At 34.6% G+C, this 24,210-nt stretch overlaps 2 protein-coding genes across 3 annotated transcripts; both read right to left on the bottom strand.

The window, feature by feature from the left end:
- Positions 1 to 747: 747 nt before the first annotated feature.
- Positions 748 to 11,583, bottom strand: LOC120328156 (major facilitator superfamily domain-containing protein 12-like). Of its 2 annotated transcripts, XM_039394573.2 has the most exons (11): positions 11,181 to 11,579; positions 10,862 to 11,009; positions 10,226 to 10,436; positions 9,574 to 9,688; positions 8,782 to 8,998; positions 8,138 to 8,202; positions 7,499 to 7,684; positions 4,121 to 4,303; positions 3,548 to 3,642; positions 2,252 to 2,388; positions 748 to 1,681 (listed from the first exon to the last, which is right to left on the bottom strand). In XM_039394573.2, exons 1-11 carry the CDS (start codon positions 11,283 to 11,285, stop codon positions 1,629 to 1,631), a joined length of 1,515 nt encoding a protein of 504 aa, XP_039250507.1. In that variant the 5' UTR covers positions 11,286 to 11,579; the 3' UTR covers positions 748 to 1,628. The 2 variants fall into 2 exon arrangements, with proteins under 2 accessions (XP_039250507.1, XP_039250508.1); XM_039394574.2 differs by lacking the exon at positions 2,252 to 2,388 and having other exon boundaries at positions 11,181 to 11,583.
- Positions 11,584 to 12,631: 1,048 nt separating this feature from the next.
- On the bottom strand, positions 12,632 to 18,815 carry LOC120331584 (uncharacterized). The gene is made up of 3 exons (XM_078114332.1): positions 14,439 to 18,815; positions 14,069 to 14,144; positions 12,632 to 13,464 (listed from the first exon to the last, which is right to left on the bottom strand). The coding sequence occupies exon 1, from the start codon at positions 17,699 to 17,701 to the stop codon at positions 16,205 to 16,207; it is 1,497 nt and encodes a 498-aa protein (XP_077970458.1). The 5' UTR covers positions 17,702 to 18,815; the 3' UTR covers positions 12,632 to 13,464; positions 14,069 to 14,144; positions 14,439 to 16,204.
- Between the last annotated feature and the right edge of the window lie 5,395 nt (positions 18,816 to 24,210).

The following is a 24,210-nucleotide window of genomic DNA, read 5'->3' on the forward strand; positions in this document are numbered from 1 at the left end:
TTTCTGCGCCATTTGCACTTACCATCAACTTTTCTGCGTTTTGTTGCCATTTGTCTCATTGAACGAGTAATTGTGAATTACATACTTGTGAGGATATAATAAAATTTACTCTACATGCGCCTCACAATAAATTCTGTTGTGTAAAGAATATATATAATCGTCAGAACAGCAGTTTTGTTACTATAATTCAGTGAAGCGTCGCGGGCCGGATTATTTTACTCAGAGGGCCGGACCTGGCTCGCGGCCCGTAGGTTTCTGACATGTCTTAAGAATCGCTCTACACACGTACTTCGCTGTCGGAGTTATCCAAGGCATTTAAGTGCACATTTTCATCTATCTCGACTGGTTCATTTGGAGAAAGAATTATTGATATCAAGTCAGGGAACATCCGGTTTTCAGTTCAAGAATAGAGTAAATGGTGTTGAAAAAGGCGTATGAATTTATGTCTCACTGCAAATGACGCAAAATTAAATTAAAAAAAATGTTGAATGTCATTGCCCCTTAGGCTCCCACTACCTATTGAAACCAAAACGTTTTACAAATTTTAGTACATTCGTTTTACTATTAGGATTGGTGTATGGCAAAAAATACTTGGCTAATGGCTTTAACTTCATCTATGAATCCTAAATTGTTGCTTGAACAATAAAAATGCAACACCACTGACCAAAAGATTTTTTGAAAATTGCAACATTATAGAGTCTATATCTTATCCCAAAAATAAGCTTCACTAAGTTGACAACAGTAATACAAAATTTATGACGCTTTAATACTAATTAGTAATCCAGAAAAAATGTATCATTGATCAGATTAGAATACTGAATCAAAAAAGGAATAAATTGAAAATAAGATGAATCAGCAGATATGGATGGGCAAGTAAGGCACTATGTAATGTACATATGTACCAACAAAAATATATTCATATTGATCTTCTTTTAATTGCACTTGATGAATTTGTATAGGAAAAAATAGTACAGAAAAATATTCAATAACAGAAGCAGTACAATGGTGATTAAATATATTCATTTATAACTTATTTTATCACTTGAAGGGAGATGAATCAAAAGTTAACAACAGTAAATAATATGATACCTTTCTCAAGAATTTGGTCTCAAACAACGTGGAAGTTTGAATAAGAATATAGAAATTAAAGAAAGCCGTGACAATGACAGAGGTAAAATTTGTTACTTTGCATGCTTAAGCGACTTCAAAAAAAAAAGGTCAAACCAATAATAAATTAGTCAGACCAAATTACTGCATGATTGCTAATCGCTTACGAAAGACTTCATAAACCGATGAAAATATAATTCAAACCTTAGGCCTAGTTTGTTTTTCACAAGTCCAATAAACATCAAATAAACAGTCTTTTTTTTTATTTGGATTTAAATAGTATGAATCTTTTTAAAATTCAACATTCTATCTCATTACTCAAGGACAAAATTCACCAAAACATTTTGGCATTTCTTTAAATGGCTTCAATTTCAAATTCTGTTTAAATTGAACTCCTAGAAATCCTGTTAGTACAAGTATAAATACAAAGTATATATATATATATTAAAACACATGGTAGTGGTAAAAATGCAATATGAATGTTGTCCGCAATGCTACAGTAATATTAAATCATCATCAGCTCACGCATTTATTGAGACATCAGAATTACCATCCTCTGCTTCAATTTCATTGCCTAAAAATATTGAACTGATAAAAGTAAGTGATAAAGTTACCCAAAACTGTATATGATGAATTTAAATTTCAATGTAAAATGCATTTCGATTGATTTTACTATGAACTGTAAATAAAGTATCAGGTCACAAATTATGGATAGCATACCCAAAAATTTAGTTTTTGCAATAGTCAAGATCTATAAACAATTATAGAAAACATGATTTATTTATCGTTAAAATCTGTTTTAACAGCAACAACTGCTGAAAGTAGTTTCAACAGGCTGGCTGATAAATGACAAAATAATACAAAATTTTATTTCCCCAATCTTGCAAGTACTTGATTGAATGTTATACTTTGCTATAAAACAACAAAGCAATTACTTCGAAAGAAACTTCAAACACACAAAAGAAAGATCGATCGTGAAATAAAATTAGTAACATGCTGCTTAAATATAATTTGCAACACAATCAAAATATTGTGGTGTTCAGTTTCAAATAGCTAGGCTCCCACTCAACACATCTACAATGAATCATAGCAATTTGACTAAAGATTTAAAAAGAAATATTCAAGTTTTGAAATCGAAATATACCTTGTGGCTCTGACATATCATTTTCTTTTGTGGTAAATGCATAAATCAAAAGGGCTAATGCACCAATAACTGCAATGGAGCCAACAACCCATCCCATTACAGCTCGAAAAAATTCTCCACAACGGTCACAATTACAACTAAAAAAATAATTAAAAAAACATCAATTAACGCAAGCAACGTGACAGTTAAGCATGATTCAGAAATAAACCATGATGTATTGTCACATTTTAATTATGGCCCAATAATTGTGTGTTAATTAAAGAATTTACCGATACCGCGGAAATTTCACACAAATTTGATTTTTTCCCTTTAGAGATTATCGATACCATCATTCAATACTTAATAACACCTGCAGCTGGAATAATTTCCCGGTTTCGACTTTGGAGTATAAGTCTTGTAATAAGTAATAAAGCAGGTGGAATAACAGAAAATCCTACAGCATAAAGCATAACATTCGAGAAAAAATTAATGCAAGTATTGCATGTCATACAGCTGTAACAAAATATGATATTTGTATTGCTTCATATGCAACATCTACACATACCCAATAAAGTTAATAGCAGTATTTACAACAACTGGCCTATTTGTAGCTTATGGAATTTGATGTGTTCTGAGTTAAGTTAGGATAGTAAGAAATTTATAGCGAAATAGGTTAGATTTTACGAAGTGGGAATCAAAACCAAAACAATGGTTTGCGTAATCCAACGGTGCACAACCTGCGGCCGGCGTGAAAAAATAATGCGGCCGTCCACATACAAAATCATATAAACAAAAAAGTTCAAAATATTGGATTTGGCGGCTATGTTGGCGTATATTGAAGCAAAACAGAAGCACTGCAAAAAAGTCAAACGACACGATTCGTCACAATCTGGATGGGGTATTTGATATTGGGGATTTCCCTTCACGGTTCAGTTTGATCACGCGTTTGTGCAACCTCTATGCGACTTGCTGCAATATATCTGCTCAAGAATAAGTCCACCGAAAAGTAAAATCCGTTTAAAATGCGAATATTATACTTCCAAGTAGTCCTACATACTTTATAATTGGGCAGACTGCATCTCGCATGGGTCAAATACGCAGCTATGACGTCATAAAACCCAAAAATAATTTTCGCACTGGAGGCCGTATTGAATACAAATAAATGCAATGTGGCCGGCTGGCCGCCAATAGCAAAAAGGTTGTGCACCCCTGGCGTAAACAGTTCACCATCAGAAGATACCGACATAAACCTGAGAAGTATTTCATTTTTAATCAAAACAACTTCCAATACACTATATATTGAATAGAAATACTTACTAGCATGGATTCAAATTTTGTATTACTGCTATTGCAATTCCATTTGAAAGTTTATCAGTAAGACTCATAGAACCATACACGAATGCTCCAGTTTCCTGAAAAAAGTTTCAACCAATCTTAAATTTATAAAAGCCAAATATGTGTTATGAGACATTTGAAAAAGCATGAATTCATATCAAGGATGGTCAATATCGAATAATCTACTATTTCGAATATGAAATATTTATTATATTAATATTCCATTGTGTTTGAATTTGAGAAAGCAAGAAAACTGATGATCAGCAATTTGATTGGTACTTGGTTTTGTCAAATAAAAAACTATTCCAATCGGCTGCCAATATTCGATGCATTATCTGCATAGAGATAGTTTTGTTTGAATATTGCGAACATTAACAAAGCTCACTAGGAAAAAAAATTCTGAAAGTGAAACATGGGAGAGTTTTCCAGATTTGGCAAATCAATATCTAAATGTGTAAAACTTATTATTTGGTAGTAAAAAACTAATGTGCAGATATTGTCTTCAAAGAAATTAGCTAATAAATATGACATTGCATAATGAAAACCAATAATTACCGTATTTTGTCCTACAAGTTCTGAAAGCATTGAAAGACACATAACTAGAATTATCGTTGTTCCTAAGCCAAGCAAAACTGCAATGAAAAAAATGTCTCTCTTTGTTTCCTCTTCAAAAGCTTCCAAAAAATAGGACCATATACAAGCACCAAGTACTAATGCAGCCCCGATAAGATAAATAACCTGAAAAATAGACAAAAAATTACTAAAAAATTGGGCAAAAATATACTAAACTTAAATTTGTCTGTTTAAACATTCAGCAGTGACATGTCATAATACTCTTGCCCCCAATTCAAGTTGATTGAAATTTATCGACATAATCATGTTTAAACGACTTGGATGCTGGAAATTTTCTTAATACAAAACTGAATTTTATATCGTTAGAAACGATAACTATTGGAATTTGATAAATCATGCATTATATACATGAAGTTAGGTATTATAACTGTGTGATACTGATCACTCAAATGTTGTTGGTGTCTGGCAACCCAGTACACCCATCCACCATTAATTTATTCCCAAAAATAATTTTCAATGACTCGCAAAGAAAAGTTTAGAATAAAATGACAATATAAATGTACATTAAATTCATCAATTATGCAGAAAACTATTGACATAGGAATCTTTGTTCTCCTGAATTGATTAGGCTATATTCCGGTACAATTTGATACTAAGTATTATTTCCTATTTCAAGATTACTTTTGATTCTTGTTTGTTTGATGCGTGACTAATATTTAAGTTATTCAGCACGTGGGACAATAAACACAGGGAAGAATCAAACGGTATGCTTATCAATTGGCTATCAGGTGCTTCTATAAACACTTGAATTGTATATTTGCCGAATGACATAAAAGCACAAGACCAATACAAATAAGAGGTGGTATGCGTGAATATCAACCGATGGATGAATAAAATTTCTGTTTGGTCAGCAGAAGTCAAGGCATAACAGATTTGACAATCGATTCATAATCATGCCATATTATATCAGTGTTTCCCAACCCATCAGTGTTTTGGGTTGTGACCCAAAACTGGGTCGCTTGAAAATCATCTTAGGTCGCTTGTTTTTTAGAAAAAACTTAAAAGTGGCAGACTATAGCAACCAATTAATATAGCAAAGAAAGGGATGTATAGAATGTAAGCATCAATGCATTTCACTCAGCAATAAAGTAAAATTTGTGTGGAAGCAAGATGTGGAATATATCATAATATCAAATCAAACATTCACCACATTAAAATAGCTATATTTGACACTTTAAATTATTTTTTACAACATACTTCTTTGTAATCCAACTAATAAATGATGAGTTTCATGGCGTTTTTATGATAATTTATTTTAAAGAAACTAGGCAAACAACCATGATCTTGACACCACATAGATTGATTTGTATTTTAAATGCATACGGGGCTTCACAATAATCAGACAAATCGCAATAAATTTGAGCGCTGAGGCTGTTTGTCAAGTAACCTTTTCTGAGCAGTGATTAAATCCTCATAAAACCCCTTTTTGATATTTAAAATATACAAATACAATGCCGACCTAAAAATAAATATCATTATTAATGCCATTTCATGACAGTAACAGAACTTTTATTTCGAAAGCACCATACAATGAACCATAATTGACATGATGATATACAATTACGGTAAATTTAAAACTGGGAAAATGTGAAATACATTAGATCTCCTTAATTTAAATAAACATAAAAATTTGATAAACAAATGAATACTCTTATCCAATAAAATGATATATAGAGCAGGGGTGTGCAACCTATGACACGAGCAGTGAGCAATTTAAGGGAAGTGCAGATCAGAGACTATAAAATTAGTAGGAACGGGCAATTGAAGCTTAGGCAATCAGAAAGCAGTTTGAAGAATTTCATCATCATATCAGTCGATTTTGTCTAAATCTATGTGTCTTAACTCACCCTTTCTGCAAGGGAATCTAATAATGCCATAAGCCGGCCGTCGCGTGCGAAGATATGAATTCGAAAAGTATATCTCAGAATTAGTGACAAGAAACAAATTTTTGACTGATGGACTGGAAATGTGCAATGTACAAAATGGAAGATTTTTGAAGAAATAGTTAAGATAAGTTCAAACAAAATCATGCTTGGACTGCTCTGCTCAAAAATGTGACTGGATATACAAAATTTAAACTGCACGAACTGATATTTGAAAACTCACAACACAATCGATTTTTACATTTGTGTGTGAACGTTTTAGTAGATATTACTAGATATATTTTTGATTTTTGAGAATGGAACGAAAACATGCATTCGCACCTCGTTCTAGGATTTTTCGGATTGTTTGTTTACATGCCGCATCACGTGCACAGCGGGTATTTAGTTCACTGTTTTGTTTTTGAAAAATGACCGATGTCAATATTCATGTTTATTTGTTCGTTTTTGTGACTTGTTCTCTTTTTCTTTGATGAATGAATGCGTTTAACACGTTTTAAACCTTTTTTATTAGGTTTTGTAACTTTTGTTCACTTTCCAGATTCTTCGCCCTAATCTTTTGTGTATATATGTTTATTTTGTTTTCCGAATGAATCGAAAAAAAATTTATCTATCTAAGATCAATAACAAAAAACACTATTTTTTGTTCCTGCAGGGCAACTACTAGAAAGCCTACGCTTTTTTCCAATTTTCCTTATTTTAATCCTATTATCAGTTCGAAGACTAGCCAAGAGCCTCCCGTAGTATTTATACCTATAATTATGGCCTATCCCTAACCTAGTACACATATTACATTCCGATGTCCGCCATCTTGGTTCGCATACTTCGGGAGCCCCAGCAGTCCACCAAAACTCTTTTTTATAAGGTTTAGCTTCCACATTATTAAATGAATCTTAAGAGCATATTTTTAAGTACACAAAGTATCATTAAAACCAGATCAGAAAGTTAAAATCTTGATCAAAAATATACGATACCATGGTTTTGTAAAATTACAAAATTGAGTTGGTCACGAATGAACTGACTGGTATTGATCTCCTGTCATTTAAATAAATGCTTATGTAATTAATTTTTTGCACACTCATGGTCACAAGACAAACTATGTTACCGGTATTTATTTATAAACTCTAGAAATTCTGTCTGATTTCAATTTATTGAAATAACAGCATCAATAAGGAAAGGAATCTATCTATCTGTGAAAGGCATTGATCTAATTCCAGGAACAATACTTTCATGGCAGATGTTAATAAAAAAAATGTCACTTGAAAGTAATATTAATAATTGTGAGTAGCCTGTTCCAACATATTAATGTATATAGGCCTACCTATGTATATTGATAACATCCAAAAACCACTAAATTTCAATACAGATTTTGTAATAATTAATTAAAAACATGTAAGTGCGGCAGCCCATAAGTTCTTACCTCATTTCTCAAAAATTTACTTATTGGATTTGTGAGAATAGTTGCAATGAAACCAGACACGTATATGATGAGAGGAACTATTGCAATGTACTTTTTTGACAACATCAGAGTATCAGTAAGATACATCGGAATATAAACTTGAGATAGATTGACAACAAGCCGTGTACACATGTATAGAAGAGCCATCTGATAAAGTAACGGATTATTATTCATGAAATGTGAACTAAATGTGAAACCTGCGTTGATAACTCAGCTACAAGTGGGATCTAGATGAAAATAGTCAGAGCCCTAATACCATATATTTGTTTTGAAAACTTTCCCATAAAGGTACTAATATTTGTGTAAATAACTATTTAAAAAGTTTTCCATCTCCAAAATGATTTACTATTCATCAAGGAAAATTGGTATCATTGGTACAGGTAAGTTTACTCAATCATATCACAAACTGCATATTCTCTTTAATTACTGGTTCAAAAAAAGCACTGGATTGGTTAATCACTCAACAGTTTGCATGGGCATAGTTCGTATAGGCAGCTGTAAATGACTACAACAAATACATACTATTGAAACGGGGCAACAGTGGCACTAACACTTCACTTTCCTCAGTCAAATGCCAAAAATTCAATGCCAATTGACTACCTGATAAAACGAGGGACGCTTGAACCAATCAGACCATTTCATCATTGGTAAATTGCATGGAGAGTCTGAAAACAAAAAATGTAACTTTTCAATCATGTGAGCAAGCATAGCTGGTTGAAGTTCAATTAATTCCAGGCTTGCAAAATATTAAAAAATAAAAATTGATAGATCATACTTAACAAAGGATGACCGTAGTATAGTTGTTGGCAAAATTTATGCACCACTAGGCCAGATATACATATTTTCTGCTAGAGTGAGGCCATATTAATTTGCGCCTATAAACAATTGACTCAAAAGACTTCGAATTTCCTGTTTTAATTACATCTATTGTTCGACATGTTTCGAAAGTGAACAAAAACAACATTTGATTTTCGTGTACTTTCGCCTACTCTATTTACTATGAAACAAAAGCCATACAACTTCCATTGTTGGTTCAGTAAATATAGCTGACATTTATGCAAAGGTTATTTGTACTTCTCTTCGATAGATTCTTCCACAAAAAGTCAAAAATGGGCCCGCTAATTCCAATAGATAGGTGGATATGGTCAACTATATATAATTTTTGGGAATTTTTCATCCGTATAAAATATGGTTCGAGGCAAACAAAAGTACTAAATGTCATGGAAAACAACGATCTTGATTACGTTCTATTGATGGAAGGAGACATGTTTTCTCATCTGGAATACTGCCATTTGCATCTGTAGACTGGAGAGAGCTATTTTCATCTGCTTCGGTAATTCGTGAATTTGAAATATTGGAATTATTTATGTTAAATCTTTGCTGTATAGTATGCTCCTTCACACCAATATGGAAAATAATTGAAAAAAAACAACCAGTAGCAGTGACGATGAGAACTATATTCTGCAAAAGTAAAATTCATTGTGAAATGTTTGTAGCTGCAAAGATTTGAAGCTTGAATTCAAATTTCAATAAAAACATACTAAAAGCATCGATTTCAATTCTCAATTAATGTCGGTGATTAATTGCAATATTTGGAACTGAAAACAATATTTGAATTACACAAGCTGATCATTTTTATCACTTATTTTGTGAGTGAATAATTTAATGTTTTAGCATGTACCAAGTGTGGCCAATAGAGATTTCAAGAGAATTTAGTTTAAAAAGGAATATTCAAGTGACAGAAAGTATAATATTTCACATTACAGAGTAACTGTTTCGCATAACAAATTAGAACATGTATAATTAGACATAAATCATGACTTAAAAAAAAACTGAAAATATAATTATATTTTTAAAATGATTGACACACGTATATCTGCAAGCTTTATTCACTGCCAGAAAGCACAATAATATGCATGCAAGTAATAATATGCAATTTACAATATACTGAACAATACAATATACTATGTGATAATTAATCAAGATCTAAGCAAGCTCGAAGAACAATATAGATAATCAGTGGTGAAATTATTTACCCGAAATTCTGAAATATCATCTTCACTGAGTTGTTCTGTGCCTTCTCCACTTACATCAAATACAACCCAAGTGACACAGTAGACCAATATATTGCTCAGAACAGTAAAAGCATATCTGAATTAAAACAAAATGCTGTTTGAAATCAGAATAAAATCAAACATACCCTATCTCAAATACACAAACTTACACTATTGTAACTCCTAATAAATATGAATAATTAGTGGTAGTGTCGCATCAAAAATGTTCATAGTGTTATTTTTCAAGCTTTATAGTTTAATACAATGATACAAAACAGGTTTTATATGCAAAAAAGGTTCAATAAAATTAATAAATTAGAGCAACATATCCAGTGTAAGCAATAAGGTTTCTCAAAAATTCAGTTTAAATGAACTTGATTACTCCAAATACATTCTAAAATAATAAAATTGAATATGGAATAGGCCCCCAAAAAAATTTATTATGAATTGGTCAAAAAAACAAATTGAAATCAATAAATATTCAATGATAGCAACACAAGTATATTTCTGTGTAGATATTTAATACTGAACAATGGAGGTTTGCAATATATCAGTATTCCTAGCATAGCCATACTCTTTTCAAACACTTCATAAAAATAGGAAGTCGATAAAAACAATAGACATACTCACTCACCTAACTGCATTTAAATTTACTTTTTCAGCTCTATCCCGAGCTAATTCTGGTATTAATGCCAGATGGTTAATTTGAGTGGCCGCCCATCCACTTTGAAATATAATTACCAAAGGGACATAATAAATAAACTGGGCATATGCTGGTGTATTCTCAGAGCATCCAATGCATCTCATAAACAAAGGCGGAAATGATAGTATCACTGATATGGTACCTGAAAAAGTATTTTTCAAATTACTATATTGCAATGTTGATTTTTAAAGTCTGGCAGACACATTTTTAATTCTGTATCACCAATAATAAAACATTAATACGATACCAATTCATAAGAAAAAGGATCAAAATTTTAAGGAAAATAATATCAGATTCGAGATTTTTTGAATAAAATAGGAATCAAAAAGGCAATTTCGATTGACAATACTATTTCCTGTAATTCATTTTTTCTTTATTTCCAATTATTAGATATAATAAATATTTTTGAGAATTAAAACAAAGATTTATTCTTTATCAGAGTGAAAATGGAGAGTAATAATAAGTGAAATTGGAACATCTTTTAATAGGAATGTAATTTTACCTACCTATCAATTATTAAGTCAAATATATTGTGGAAGAGCAAAAATTGTTACGAAAAAGAGTTACCTATGAGATGCCAAGTTTTCCTTCTTCCATAATTACATAAATTTCCTCTACGATCAGACTCATAACCAACAAGTGGTGTGGCAATACCATCAGCTATTTGACCAGCAAGAAGAAGATAACCAGCTGTCGCATTACTGAACTTCAAAACCTGAGATGACAAATATCTTCCGAATGAATTTAATAAGTGACGAAAGTTGGTATTTTTTAGTCAAGTTCAACTTGAAGATTATATAACCACATTTCCAAATGTTAAATTGTTATTGATATCTTACATGCATACATGTAAATCTACCCTCAGAGTATTCTTGAATCAACTTACTTTGTGAAAAAATAAAAGCAAATAGCTGAACCACATGGAAGCACAGAGGTCGTTAAGAACATGTCCAACACCAAATGATAAACGTTGCCGAAATAATAAACCCATTAGCAAGATATGTTAGCAAGATTCTCGAATTCAAAGCACCGGTAAGTCTATTTTAAATTTAAGGCATAAGAAACTGACTTGAACAGAAAGAGGGAAAATTTTAACATATTTCAATTCAATAAAGCTAGTGGGTATAACGTCCTTAGCCACTAAAAATCCAGATAACTATCATATTTTGTATAACATAACATTTACATAACAGTGATGATACCGGTAACAAAACTAGCCTACTTTATCCAATCTTGACCAACAACTGGAGAGACTTCACCTGGACTCATGTCACCTGGGTGATATCGAAATATGAGATACAATTCCAGTGCTATTCAATTCAACAAGTACCGGTAGCCTAGATTGAAGCCAGTTTAAAAAAAATCAGGGTTCATACGTCACATGGCATGACTACAGGCAAAAACCTCACTTAACTTAAACCTGGATTAAGACTAATCTCGGGTTAGTGAACTCGGTTTAAGTTCGATAGTTAACCGCAGATCAAAAACCTAGTTTAGCGGTTACTTAACTAATCCTGGTTTAAGTCCGACGCCACGAGGCATTTCATCAAAACGTCGTGGCATGTTGCTCTTTGACCCCGTATTTCCATGGCGATGACAACGCGAACACAATTTTGTTGTAATTTGCTGTCTTTGCAAAGTCGGTTTTTGATGTATTTCGTTGATTTTGCCGAAGCAAAACAAGCTGGGCGGTAGAACTACGAAGAGCTGACGCGCATTACACGAAATATCGAAATAATAACAATTTATCATAAATAGAATCCTTTCCACTACTAGTACAGTCTACAACTACAACAGGGTCGGCCAACCTTTTTGGTCGAAGGGCCACATGTAATTCATTAATAATTGCGCGGGCCAATTGACATGGTAGTTATGATCTAGATTTGCTACACTACTACAGGTTAATAATAAAAAGATACCCTCACATCAAACTTTCACAATTATTAGAACAATGAAACTGTTGTTTTCCAACCATTGACGGGTCGCCATTAGTGGTTATTCCTGAAAGTTTAGCCAAAGACAAGACGCTTAATCATTTTGATCACAGCTCTCGAAAAATCAATGCCTCTAGTCGTACCCTTAACAATGGCTGCGGTCTCCACGGTAATTTTATATCATCATTAACTACCCGCAAAAAGATAGCAAGTCACCAACTGAGCAGTAAACTTAATGTCAGCGCTTCCTCAAGCGCCAAGGAATACAATAAAAAATTTCCCGTTTTTGCAATTAAAATTCAATGCAATTCAATCAACAAGACGAGTTATGGTCTGTCTTGACAGGCTATTTTTGCAAACACCTAGAAATGCTTCTACATATGGCCCGCGGGCCACGAGTTGGACGACCCTGGTCTATAACACCAATTGAATCTAATATTTTTCTCCTAAAACCTCAGCGTAACAACAAACAGACTTAAATTATAGAACCCGCATCCTACTTAGAGTGAAAACAGGCGAAATGGACACACTCCAGCTGAAAGCCTATCCCTGGCAAGTTCTGGGCCACAGGCTTCTACATATTTAACATTTTATTATTTTGAAAATTTGTATTGCAAAAATAACTAATATTCATTTGTTCAAATGACTGCTAAAATGTACTGACATTCAAGAAATGGAAAAAGTATAGAATCAATTCAGAAGAGGTGCTAAATTTTATCCTGGCTCTACAGCTTTGAGACAGATGCACACAGACACGGTTCCATTACATTTGAACTCACGTACATTTGAACCCATGGCAATTGAACCTGCATACTATTGCACCTATGGGAATTTTTTTTGTTTTACGGATATTTGTACCCATACTAACCCTAACCCATGGGTTTTAGCACCCGCATATAGATTGAACGCGCGGATATACACATGGGTTCAAATGTCCGTGGGTTCAAATGTACGGTCACCCACAGACACAGGTGCAATCATAGTTGTTGCTTTCGTTGCTATTTAAAAGTTTTATTTATTTCTTCTGCGGAAGACTCGCCAAGTGACGAAAAATTGACATAACTACGTTTGCTTCAAGTGTTTTAGCATGCAAGAATTATTTGTTTGTTAAGCTTAAGTTAACCGGGTTCCACATATTTGTTGGACACGAAGTCGTAAAATAAAGCACTGCTGCAACCTTGACTTGACAACACTTTTACTATAATCCTATCCATAACAGTTGTTTGTCTTCATGACCTGAACAATATAAATGAAAATACAGGGTTAAAGATAGTATATTGATGAAGTGCGCCAGATATTAGAGAAGCAAATTCGACCTAGGCAATGACTAAAACCGAATAATTTGTATTCGAATTTGTGCAGCTTTTTTTGTATTCTGAAATGATATTTTTGAATTACATAAAATCCAATGTATATTTAATTATATGAATTTGGAAAACAAGCGCCAAGGGCGCTTTGGAGTATTTTTAGTTTTCAGATATTAAACGAAGGCTCTTTTGTCTTCGATTGTGAATGCATGTCGAACAACTTTGCTCTACTCTAAAATCATGTGACACTAGTTTGGTCTGCATGTAACAAGAAATGACTAATGGGAATGATTTTGAAAAGTTTGTCACATCTCGGTTACTTGAACAGATCTGGGACAATACCAATAAGAAATTTCCCTTGATAAAAGTATCCTCACATTATACGAATAATACAGATTATACACACAAACTAAAAATAATTTTCATTTAACAGCTGATACTGAAGAGGCTCCTATTTTTACTGAAAATTGCGAACATAAATTTAGGACAGTTTACATACAAATAATATGACATTTAAATAGTGACAAACTCACAAATTTGCTCTTCCAATAGAGCTGATGAAATTGATCATCATCGTGGCACTCAGACAGTTTACTTGATTTGAAACAGCTGTAGAAATAAATGAAAAATCAGAAAACAATGTTACATTGAAGAAATAGTTAAGATAGCATGAACCATTGCATTCATGATAAGTTATTGGCAATATATAGTTATCAATATACTCATTCCTGCATTCTAGCATTTGGTGAAATTCATGGGCATGGTACTACAATATTCTAGTTTCATTTTATATAGCAAGAGTCAGAATCATTAATACCATAAATATCGTACATCTGTGCATACAGCATACGAATAACATGCAATATGATTTTACATTGGTATATATCAAAATATCCAGCCAACCTTCTGCTATCTATTCGCTTCTTGCCTATTTTTTTGATCCAACTTCGGGAACTTGCAGACTTGTGAATTACATTAGCCGAAGACAAGATACATACACCGGGGCTCAGTGCAGAAGTGATACATGGATATCGTAGGTAAATCTCAGTTCTGCTCATACACAAAATATAACCAAAAGGAATCTTCCGGGCACTGGTAGATCTAAATATCTGAAAATATTTATCATTTTTGTTAAAACATTTTGAAGTTTATATTACTGTATTACAGTACAGCAGTATTAGGACTAGGTGTATTTGTTCGACGGTACCACTGCGCAACTGCTTACCAACGAAATTATACTAAAATACTGGGCCCTATGTCTGTTTATGACAAGAACACATATAGCAATAGACTACTGGTACAACTGTAGTCTGCAATCTAAGCTAAAATAAATCTTCACTGCTAATAAATTTAAAAAAAACGCAAATACAGAAATATATCAATACGCCAGGTAGGTATGTATTTACCTTACTAGATTTATTATAGTATAGCCCAAGCACAGGTACCACCACAAATACTACATATCGCAGCCGGTGACAGCACATTTGAACCTACGTACATTTGAACCCGTACATCTGAACCCAGGACAATTGCACCTGTATACTATTGCACCTATGGACATTTGCACCTACGGACATTTGAACCCATACATTTCCACCCATGGATTTTAGCACCCGCATATAGATTGAACCCGCGGACATTTGAACCCGTGTACGTTTGCACCCGCGTACATTTGAACCCATGTACATTTGAACCCGTGGACGTTTGCACCCGCGTACATTTGAACCCATGTACATTTGCACCCGCGGACATTTGAACCCATGTACATTTGAACCCACGAACATTTGCACCCGCGGACATTTGAACCCATGTACAATTGCACCCACGGACATTTGAACCCACGTACATTTGAACCCGCGTACATTTGAACCTACATACATTTACACCCGCGTACAATTGTACCCACAGACATTTGCATCCATGAACATCTACACTCATGGGCATTTGCATTTACGGATATATGCGTCTTTACCTCTACAGTCCACCGCTCTACCAACTGAGCTATCGAAGGAGACATATACACCCTTATCCTTCCATGCTATATACTAGGGTTACCATATTCGAAAGAGTCAAATTCCGGACACATTTTTCTATGAGACGTTATATCGCGGCTTTTATGACGTCATAACCGCATATTTGACCCATGCGAGGTGCAGTCTGCCCAATTATAAAGTATGTAGGACTACTTGGTTGGAAGTATAATATTCGTATTTCAAACGGATTTTTCTTTTCGGTGGAACTATTCTTGAGCAGATATATTGCAGCAAGTTGCATAATGGTTGCACAATAAAAAAAAAATCGAAAGTCGGGAAGGGGGAGCAGGTTGTGCACCGTTGCCCTAAATATAGCTACGGACCGTCATTGAAAAAAAAATCTCAACTTTAATCTCAAATAATAATGACAATTAGGTTGTGCCGAACAGGAAAAAAAGGAATTGAAGACACGCTTGTAAGTCAAGTCACTACAAATTTACTCTTCTGACCATGCATATTTTTCTGAAGATCTAATTCTCCTCAATAGGGCCTTGTCTGATTTTAAAAATGAAAAAAATTCACTACAGCGCATATTTTTGAAATTATATTGAACAGTCAATATGCCTTTCATGGTCGCAACGCTCAGCTTGTTGCTCTCTTTAGTCCACTGACTTTGCATCAGAGAAAAGACTCTCTCTACATTGGCATTGTGGGATGTAACAGCAAAGAAAAACTGTACAACCTTAAAATTTCTGAGTGGCATGTGATGTTCGTAGACTGATCGAAATATTTGCACCATTTCTTATGCGTTGGCAGTTTAATAAATGCTTCGTCCTGTACGTAACTTTCCACAAACTGCCTCAAGTTACAGATTTGGTCAAAGCCCTTTGCATCGTCCACATCAACCCCTTTGCCAATCAGATATTCCAGGCAAGGCTCTACATCCTTCCAACTTGGTATCTCGTTCAAGGTCATCCATTTGAAACAAGTAAACTCTTCCATTGGTTTCATCCATTTACACAGGTACTCCAGGCATCTCTCATAGAGGTTTGTAACTTCGGAAAGAAAATTGTTACATTCATCTTCATATCCCTCTTCTCTTTTTTCATTTAAAAGCCTTTTAACCGTCAAGGACATAAAGCTTTCATTCTTCCTTTCCACAAGCACCTTATGAACCAGCTCCAAATTTTCTAGCACTTCTGCGACGGAATTGTTTTCTCTCTCAACCACTTGAATACGTCCATGAAACACGGACATCAGTGAGTGCATATGCCAAAGGTATAACTCGCTCATTTCATTCTCAAAGAACCGTTTAATAACTATTGGTGGATGTTCTTGTGACAAAAAGTAGGACTTCAGGGGTGAAAACATTTCTAACAATCTTGAAATTCCAGGAAACAAGGAGAGCCAGCGAGTCTTGCTATGAGAGAGAAGTCTCTTGTATTCACAATTTGCAAATTCACAGTATTCTTTCAGTTGTTCAGTTCTAACTGTGTAAATAGAAAAATATTGATATATCTTATTGATATTATTTTCAATATCGATGTTCATTCTTTCAGCGCCATGATGAATACAATTGTTCAAAACGTGTGCTGGGCAGCCAACCCCAATCAATGACGGGTTTAACATTTTCTTTAACTTTGCAAACACATTGTTTCCTTGGTCATTACGCCGAAGTCCTCCAAACATAGTATTGCAGTTGTCTCCTGTAAATGACACACATTTTTTCAAAAGCATCATTTTTTCTAAAGTGTCTTTTATATAAGTGGCAATTGTGTCGGCAGTCTCGTTTGCCTTGTTTGTAAACTCAATCAATTTTGATTGCAAACCACCATTCCTCCAGTCAAAATATTGAATAATTGTAGGAAATAATTTCAGTTCATTGTGATTGCTGCCATCTGTTGCAACGCCAAAATACGCGATATCGTTTTCTTCAAAACTTTTCAGAACAGCATCAATAGAATATTGCGCAAGAACGCTAGTAACAACTTTTTCTGTCTTTGTGATTGTGCGGCCGCTACTGAACTTCTTCGCTACATTAGAATCAGGGAAAATCTTTTTAAATAAAGCAGATGTACAGTCCATGGACAAAAAGCTATGATGATGCTTAACAGCGTGAAATGCAAGCGTACCTTCTGCGGCAGTGATTTCATCTTCGCATTTGCTTCCTGCTGTAGCAAAATAATTTGTCATATTCGTTGATGCAACAGCCCCTCTTACTGCTTTGCGTTATTTTTCCGATTGCACATGTGTGTTTAAATCACCATTACCTTTGTGCATGATAGATATATAAGTTCCTGATTTGCAAACCAAGCATTCTGCCTCCTAATCATTCCTGCCTTTTCTAAAACATGGATGTTTTCTTGCATCTCGTTAGTGAATGTGCACTTTCTTTTAAAATTAGCCATTTGAAATAATATCTTCTTACAATAAATACAACCCAACTAAAAATACATAATCTAAAAAACAAAGTAATTTACCATCAGACTAACTGAACCAAAACGCTATAGGGACTATCACTTTCGATCCCGAATTCCACAAGTAAAGCTTTGTGGTATAAAACTTTTGTATTCAGCTACGGTAACTTAATAAGGGACTAGCACTAGTTGCTATCAAATACACTTGCAGCTGCTCAACGAAACGGCTAAAAAGTCAGATAATAATAATCATAAATAAACGGTAGATAACTGTGGCAAGTAACGACCAAATAAGATATCAGTCCGTCAATCCAGGCTAAGCCAGTCAATCAACAATACTTAGCAAAGCTACTCAGTATAATCCATGCAATAAACGCAGCCCAGTCAGCAGTCAAAAATTCTGTATCAAAAATTCACTAGGCTTCCTCCTGTATGACATTTTAAGTTAATCTCTGATAAATGTGGGAAATCGCCTGCTTTTATAGATGGAATGTTCTAGTAACTTTCGCAGCATGTGATCTATATCTAACCAATTCATATTCAGCACAACGGTTCAAGAAAGTTCCAAGTCAGGGGTTCTCAACCTTTTTCCTGTCAATTTTTTTCTGTCAACGCGAACCTCCGGTAATCAGACACCGAACAAAGTTATGATATATTGACTATCAATTTGTTGCAACAACAATTCATTGACCTTATGTAACTAAATTAAATCTTCGTGTTGATATTATTGCCCTTGTCGCCTGCCCATCTAATGAATTCTTAAAAACTCCCCCTAGTTCCAATAACCATAATCTATTTCTCCAATGCTCGCAGTACGCTGTCTTTAGAGATTGCACAGTTTGCCTTTAAAGCCGTGAATTTCACATTGTTGCGTCACAATCAAAACAACGCAAGATCAGGAAACGCATTTTCCTCTTGTAGTAATGAAGGATATTAATAAATAATGTTCTGCATTAGCAGTGCAGCAGTAAAATTCCGGACATTTGAGCATATTTTAAAATTCTTTCCGGACGCAAAATTCAACCCTAAATTCCGGACATGTCCGGAATTTTCCGGATGGTATGGCAACCCTACTATATACTATAGTATATAGGATTGGAAGGTACACTTAGGATTTTTTGTGCAAATGCATACGTTGCGAAAACACCATGGAATTCTCGATTATATACTCGAAGGCTTTATTACAACTATTTTCTATATATTTAAATTATATTATATATTTATATTATACTCCGTCTGTCATTGTCATCGCAATTGTCGATATCATAAGACTCAATGGACAAAATGTTCCGCTGTAGAATGCGAGCCAAAATTGGGGAGTATAATTTGTGCTTTGAACGGTCGACGACTCTTGAAGAGCGCGAGCAAGGATTTTAATTGATGTGTTAGTTCGATCCCGCGCAAAGTTTTTCCTCGCATCAATGCCCTTTTCCCCTCGCAGACAATTCCAAACTGTTTCTTTAGGACGTTGCAGCTGCGAAGATGACAAGTCCCTTTGCGAAAATAAGTCGGAAACATGGCGCCTACATTTTCCAAGACCACAAGAGGAAACGACTTACTGATTTACAAAGGCCACGAATATTGTAAGCGAAATGATCGGGTTTCAGATGCTACTCATTGGCGCTGCCGTCGGTTTAGGAAATTTCGATGTAAATCGACTGTTGTTACAATCGGTGAAAATGTAATAAAAGAACTAGGATATCACAGTCATTCTGGCGACAGCATTAAGACTGAAGTTGGGATCATCCGTGCAACATTAAAAGAAGCAGCATCAACACCATCAAATACATCGACAAGATATATTTTAGGTGAAGTATTGAATAATAGATCAACAGATGTAGTAATGCGCTTGCCAGGCAAGTCGACTCTGGAGGCCAATATACGCAGAGTAAGGCGACAGAAAAATTGTTCACGTACGAATCCTACAAGTGCAAGCTTTGATATTCCGAGCGAATATTTAGATATCATTTTGCATGACACTGGCTCGGAGGATCGTCATCGGATAATGGCCATTGGAGATCGATCACTACTTGCACATCTAGATAGTGACCCATATCTTGGCGACGGTACATTTGATGTGGTGCCCGATATTTTCTTCCAGTTGTATACAATTCACTGTAAAGTGGGCGCATCCTATCCACCATGCGTATATTTCCTATTACGAGACAAGCGACAAGAAACATACGTTCAGATGTTGGAAGCGTTGAAAATCATTTTCCCAAATGCTAACCCCACCAAAATCATTGTTGATTTTGAAATAGCAGCTATCAATGCATTCCATGCACATTTTCCTCTGGCCGATTTTAAAGAATGTTATTTTCACCTGTCACAAGCTATTTCGAAAAGTTGGTTCTATCGGATTAAAAGAGAAGTTTGAATGTTTACCTTCTTTCAATCTGAAAATTAGAAGTTTGGCAGCTTTGGCTTTTGTTCCCATTAACGAGGTTGCCGAAGTCTTCCCCTTGCTTTGCGACACCTTTGAAGATTTGCCCGAATGCAATCAACTTTTGCAATATTTTGAATCTACCTACATTCGTGGACCTCAAGTGGGTTCACGTCCAAGAGAAACAAGATTTCCCCCTCGATTGTGGAACTATGCCAAAGAGATTGAAATGGTGCCTTCGGCCCCAAGAACAACAAACGCTGTAGAAGGATTTCACAACGCCTTACAAGGAATGTTCCGATGCAAACATCCGAGTATATATATGGGGTTTGCTGAATAGCCTACGAAAAGACATTGCGGTCCACAAACTGACTGCGGCAAATGCTCATGTAGGAGTTACGGCCCACCAAAGATCAAAGTATGTACAACTTGCCGTTAGGTTGACAGTTAAGTTTTTTCATATGGAACTGAAACCGACAAGCTGAGGTATCTCCACTCAATAGCTCAAATGCAGTCTATTTGATTTTGATTTTGATCGTGATATCGTAAAATTTCGTTTATCGTCATTACTTTGATTTGTTGTTTAACTATTGTATCATAATTGATAAATTCCTATTTTGTAAAACGTCCATAGCTACTCTATCTCAAAATTGATCGCCCATTCGACACAAATTTGTGAGTGATAACTTTATTGAGATATTAAAATAAATGTAATCCGTAACCTATGACGTCATTTGTAAATTGCAATATCATATTTAACAGACCCTATATGCTGAATATGTTCGATTCACTCTAAATAGTGTAAACAGCAAAAACATTTTTGGCCACGATAATGATTTTAAAACTTCTTCACTTTCGAATATTCAACATATTTACATGACTTACGATTTCTATGTATAGTTTTGTTCTGACATTCTAATGAAACAATACTTCAATAAAACTGGCATTTGGCTATGAACATGTTGTTACAAAAATGGCATAGTTTCATTATCTTAATTTCATATTTTCTTAGAAACGAAGAATCTGTGAGTTTATTTATTTATATACAGACAATAGTATTCAATTTATAGATTGATTTTAGGAAAAATGTCAAAACCTGATTTGAGACAACACTCATTTTCAACAGTAAAGCGTGGCCGTGTATGCATACATATAACAATTTTGTAAACATGCTAGCAAGAAAACATGAAGTGGCCACAGAGCTCCCAAATCTCATGCTGGGCGGGATATCATAGTAGGCGTTTTCGGTGCAATAATTTCAGAACAAATTTATAGGAGTTGACCACTAAAAATATTACTGTAAAGCTAGTTTTAGTAAGACCCTCATTTAAGACTTCATTGGTCTGTGAGATATTTGTTCCGTATTAGCCCTGGTTTCAGGTATTTCAACGAAATACCGCTTTCTAGGTCATCGTCTGTTTTGGAGATCGCGGCTAACGAATGAAATAAGGTTTTACAAATGTCAATGTAAAAAAACAGCAAAAGAAAAAGTGTTGGCAGAACAATGTTGTTTATATCGTTAAGAGACGTTTATCCCTCGGACTACAATGACACTCAAAAATGCTTGCTTTGTAGAAGCGGATAAATGCATATACACCAAAATTAACTACAAGTGAAACAGTGTTGAAATTTAGAATATTGAGCTTGCGCCTGTAACATGAAAATTATTTGCGACTGGAAATTGCCGTTGGGGCAAACATTTTTTGTGAAAATGTACGTGGGTTCAAATGTACGCGGGTTCAAATTAAGCGAGTTCAAATATAATATACGTTGGTTCAAATATACGCGGGTTCAAATGTCCGTGGGTTCAAATGTACGCGGGTTCAAATATACGTGGGTTCAAATGTCTGTGGGTGGAAATATACATGGGTTCAAATGTCCGCGGGTGCAAATGTTCGTGGGTTCAAATGTCCGCGGGTGCAAATGTACATGGGTTCAAATGTACGCGGGTGCAAACGTACACGGGTTCAAATGTCCGCGGGTGCAAATGTACATGGGTTCAAATGTACGAGGGTGCAAACGTACACGGGTTCAAATGTCCGCGGGTTCAATCTATATGCGGGTGCTAAAATCCATGGGTGGAAATGTATGGGTTCAAATGTCTGTAGGTGCAAATGTCCATAGGTGCAATAGTATACAGGTGCAATTGTCCTGGGTTCAAATTACGGGTTCAGATGTACGGGTTCAAATGTACGCGGGTTCAAAGATAATGGAACCATCGCAGTCTCGTGGTACAGGTATACAATTATTTATTCGTCGTCACGCTTGTACAGAGCTCCCTGCTACTCCTTTTGTCGCCCCAGAATACAATAGGCCTATAGATTGTACGGTAAGCGATAACATCCAACGCGACAAGCGCCGCAATCCAAATGCACTCGACAAACCGAGTTAAACCACCTCCAGACCAGGTTTAAAAATTTGTCCAATGGCGGATATCATAAAAATAAAATTTTGAGGTAACTCAGGTATTTTATAATTCACGAAGCATCTTGGTATGAGGACATTCGGTACAATTTTTCTAAAATTTGGCTGGCAATGCGGTAGCGCTACATCGGTAATTTTGCCACAATATAACACCGATTTTTAATACTGCAATCACCGCACAATACAAAAAAATGCTTTTTAAAATTGATATGGGAAAATTGATATTTCGGAAGACACCGAAATATAAACACTTTTATAAAAGAATCCTATGGAATATTCTTAGCCACAGAGATATTTGTGACAATAAATCGCTCTCTCTCTTTCCCTCTTGTGGGAACCGCAAACATGTAAACTAACGGTCGTACAAAAAAAAAGTGTTTATCGATTTGTATATAATTGCCATGACTTTGTTTTTTCATATAAAATGCTAATAATGAATAAATCGATAATATATATTGTATGATATGAATGCTGTTATTGGAAAAATGTATTTAAATGGACACTGGATTAATTGTATCACAACCATGGACGAAAATAAAACTGGATCTAATGGAATTGGTAAATGTATCGTTATTTAATATTTGTCAATATTTATCTGTATATTGTATACTTGTAAAATCACCTAATTAATATAAAAAAATGAACTCCACTCAACTAAATTGAAATCATGTATTTGGATAACCAAAAATATCATATTCATATATCCAAATTGGCAATGGATTTCAATTTGGCCACCCAAAAAAAAAAAAAAAGATTTTTCGATGGGCTACAAACAGGTAAACTAACGGTGTTTATCGATTTGTATATATTTGCCATGACTTTCCTGGCTAATAAAATATTTAATCTTTCTTCCGCAGCTTAGAACAGCGGTAAATATTTAGCATCCATGTTGCCGCACACCCTTGACCCTGGCGGTATTTTATTTCATGCATGGTTTGGTGGGTCACGACCTCTTATTGCTGACAACAGATTAAGCGTTCCTTGCGACGAGAAACAGGAAAGGTTTTTCGATGAGGAAAGAAATGACTTGCTTGAAAATGATCATATGGACTGCATAATTAATAAATCGATTATGTTGTGACAATCATTGTTCCCATTCGTGTTCACTTACAATATTGAAAATAAGTTGAACAAGTTGCGTTCATAGACATCGAATGTAGAGATTACGGTACCTAAGGCAGTAAGGCATGATAGGTAATTGTCCGATTACCGGTATTTGTCTAATCCTTCTAAAATCTTGTTTTTTCATATAAAATGCTAATAATGAATAAATCGATAATATATATTGTATGATATGAATGCTGTTATTGGAAAAATGTATTTAAATGGATGGACACTGGATCTATTGTATCACAAACATGGACGAAAAAAAAATGGATCTAATGGAATTGGTACCGGTAAATGTAGCCTATCGTTATTTAATATTTGTCAATATTTATCTGTATATTGTATACTTGTAAAATCACCTAAATAATATA

This window comes from Styela clava, chromosome 7 (genome assembly GCF_964204865.1).
Source record: "Styela clava chromosome 7, kaStyClav1.hap1.2, whole genome shotgun sequence".
Taxonomy (NCBI): domain Eukaryota; kingdom Metazoa; phylum Chordata; class Ascidiacea; order Stolidobranchia; family Styelidae; genus Styela; species Styela clava.

Excerpts from the sequence above, each read along its gene's own strand:
- LOC120328156 (XM_039394573.2), bottom strand. The coding sequence starts at position 11,285 with ATGGGTTTATTATTTCGGCAACGTTTATCATTTGGTGTTGGACATGTT. Across the intron at positions 10,437-10,861 it reads GAAAACTTGGCATCTCATAG|GTACCATATCAGTGATACTA; the intron begins GTAACTCTTTTT and ends ATACTTTTTCAG. Across the intron at positions 1,682-2,251 it reads TGATATGTCAGAGCCACAAG|GCAATGAAATTGAAGCAGAG; the intron begins GTATATTTCGAT and ends CAATATTTTTAG.
- LOC120331584 (XM_078114332.1), bottom strand. The coding sequence starts at position 17,701 with ATGACAAATTATTTTGCTACAGCAGGAAGCAAATGCGAAGATGAAATC.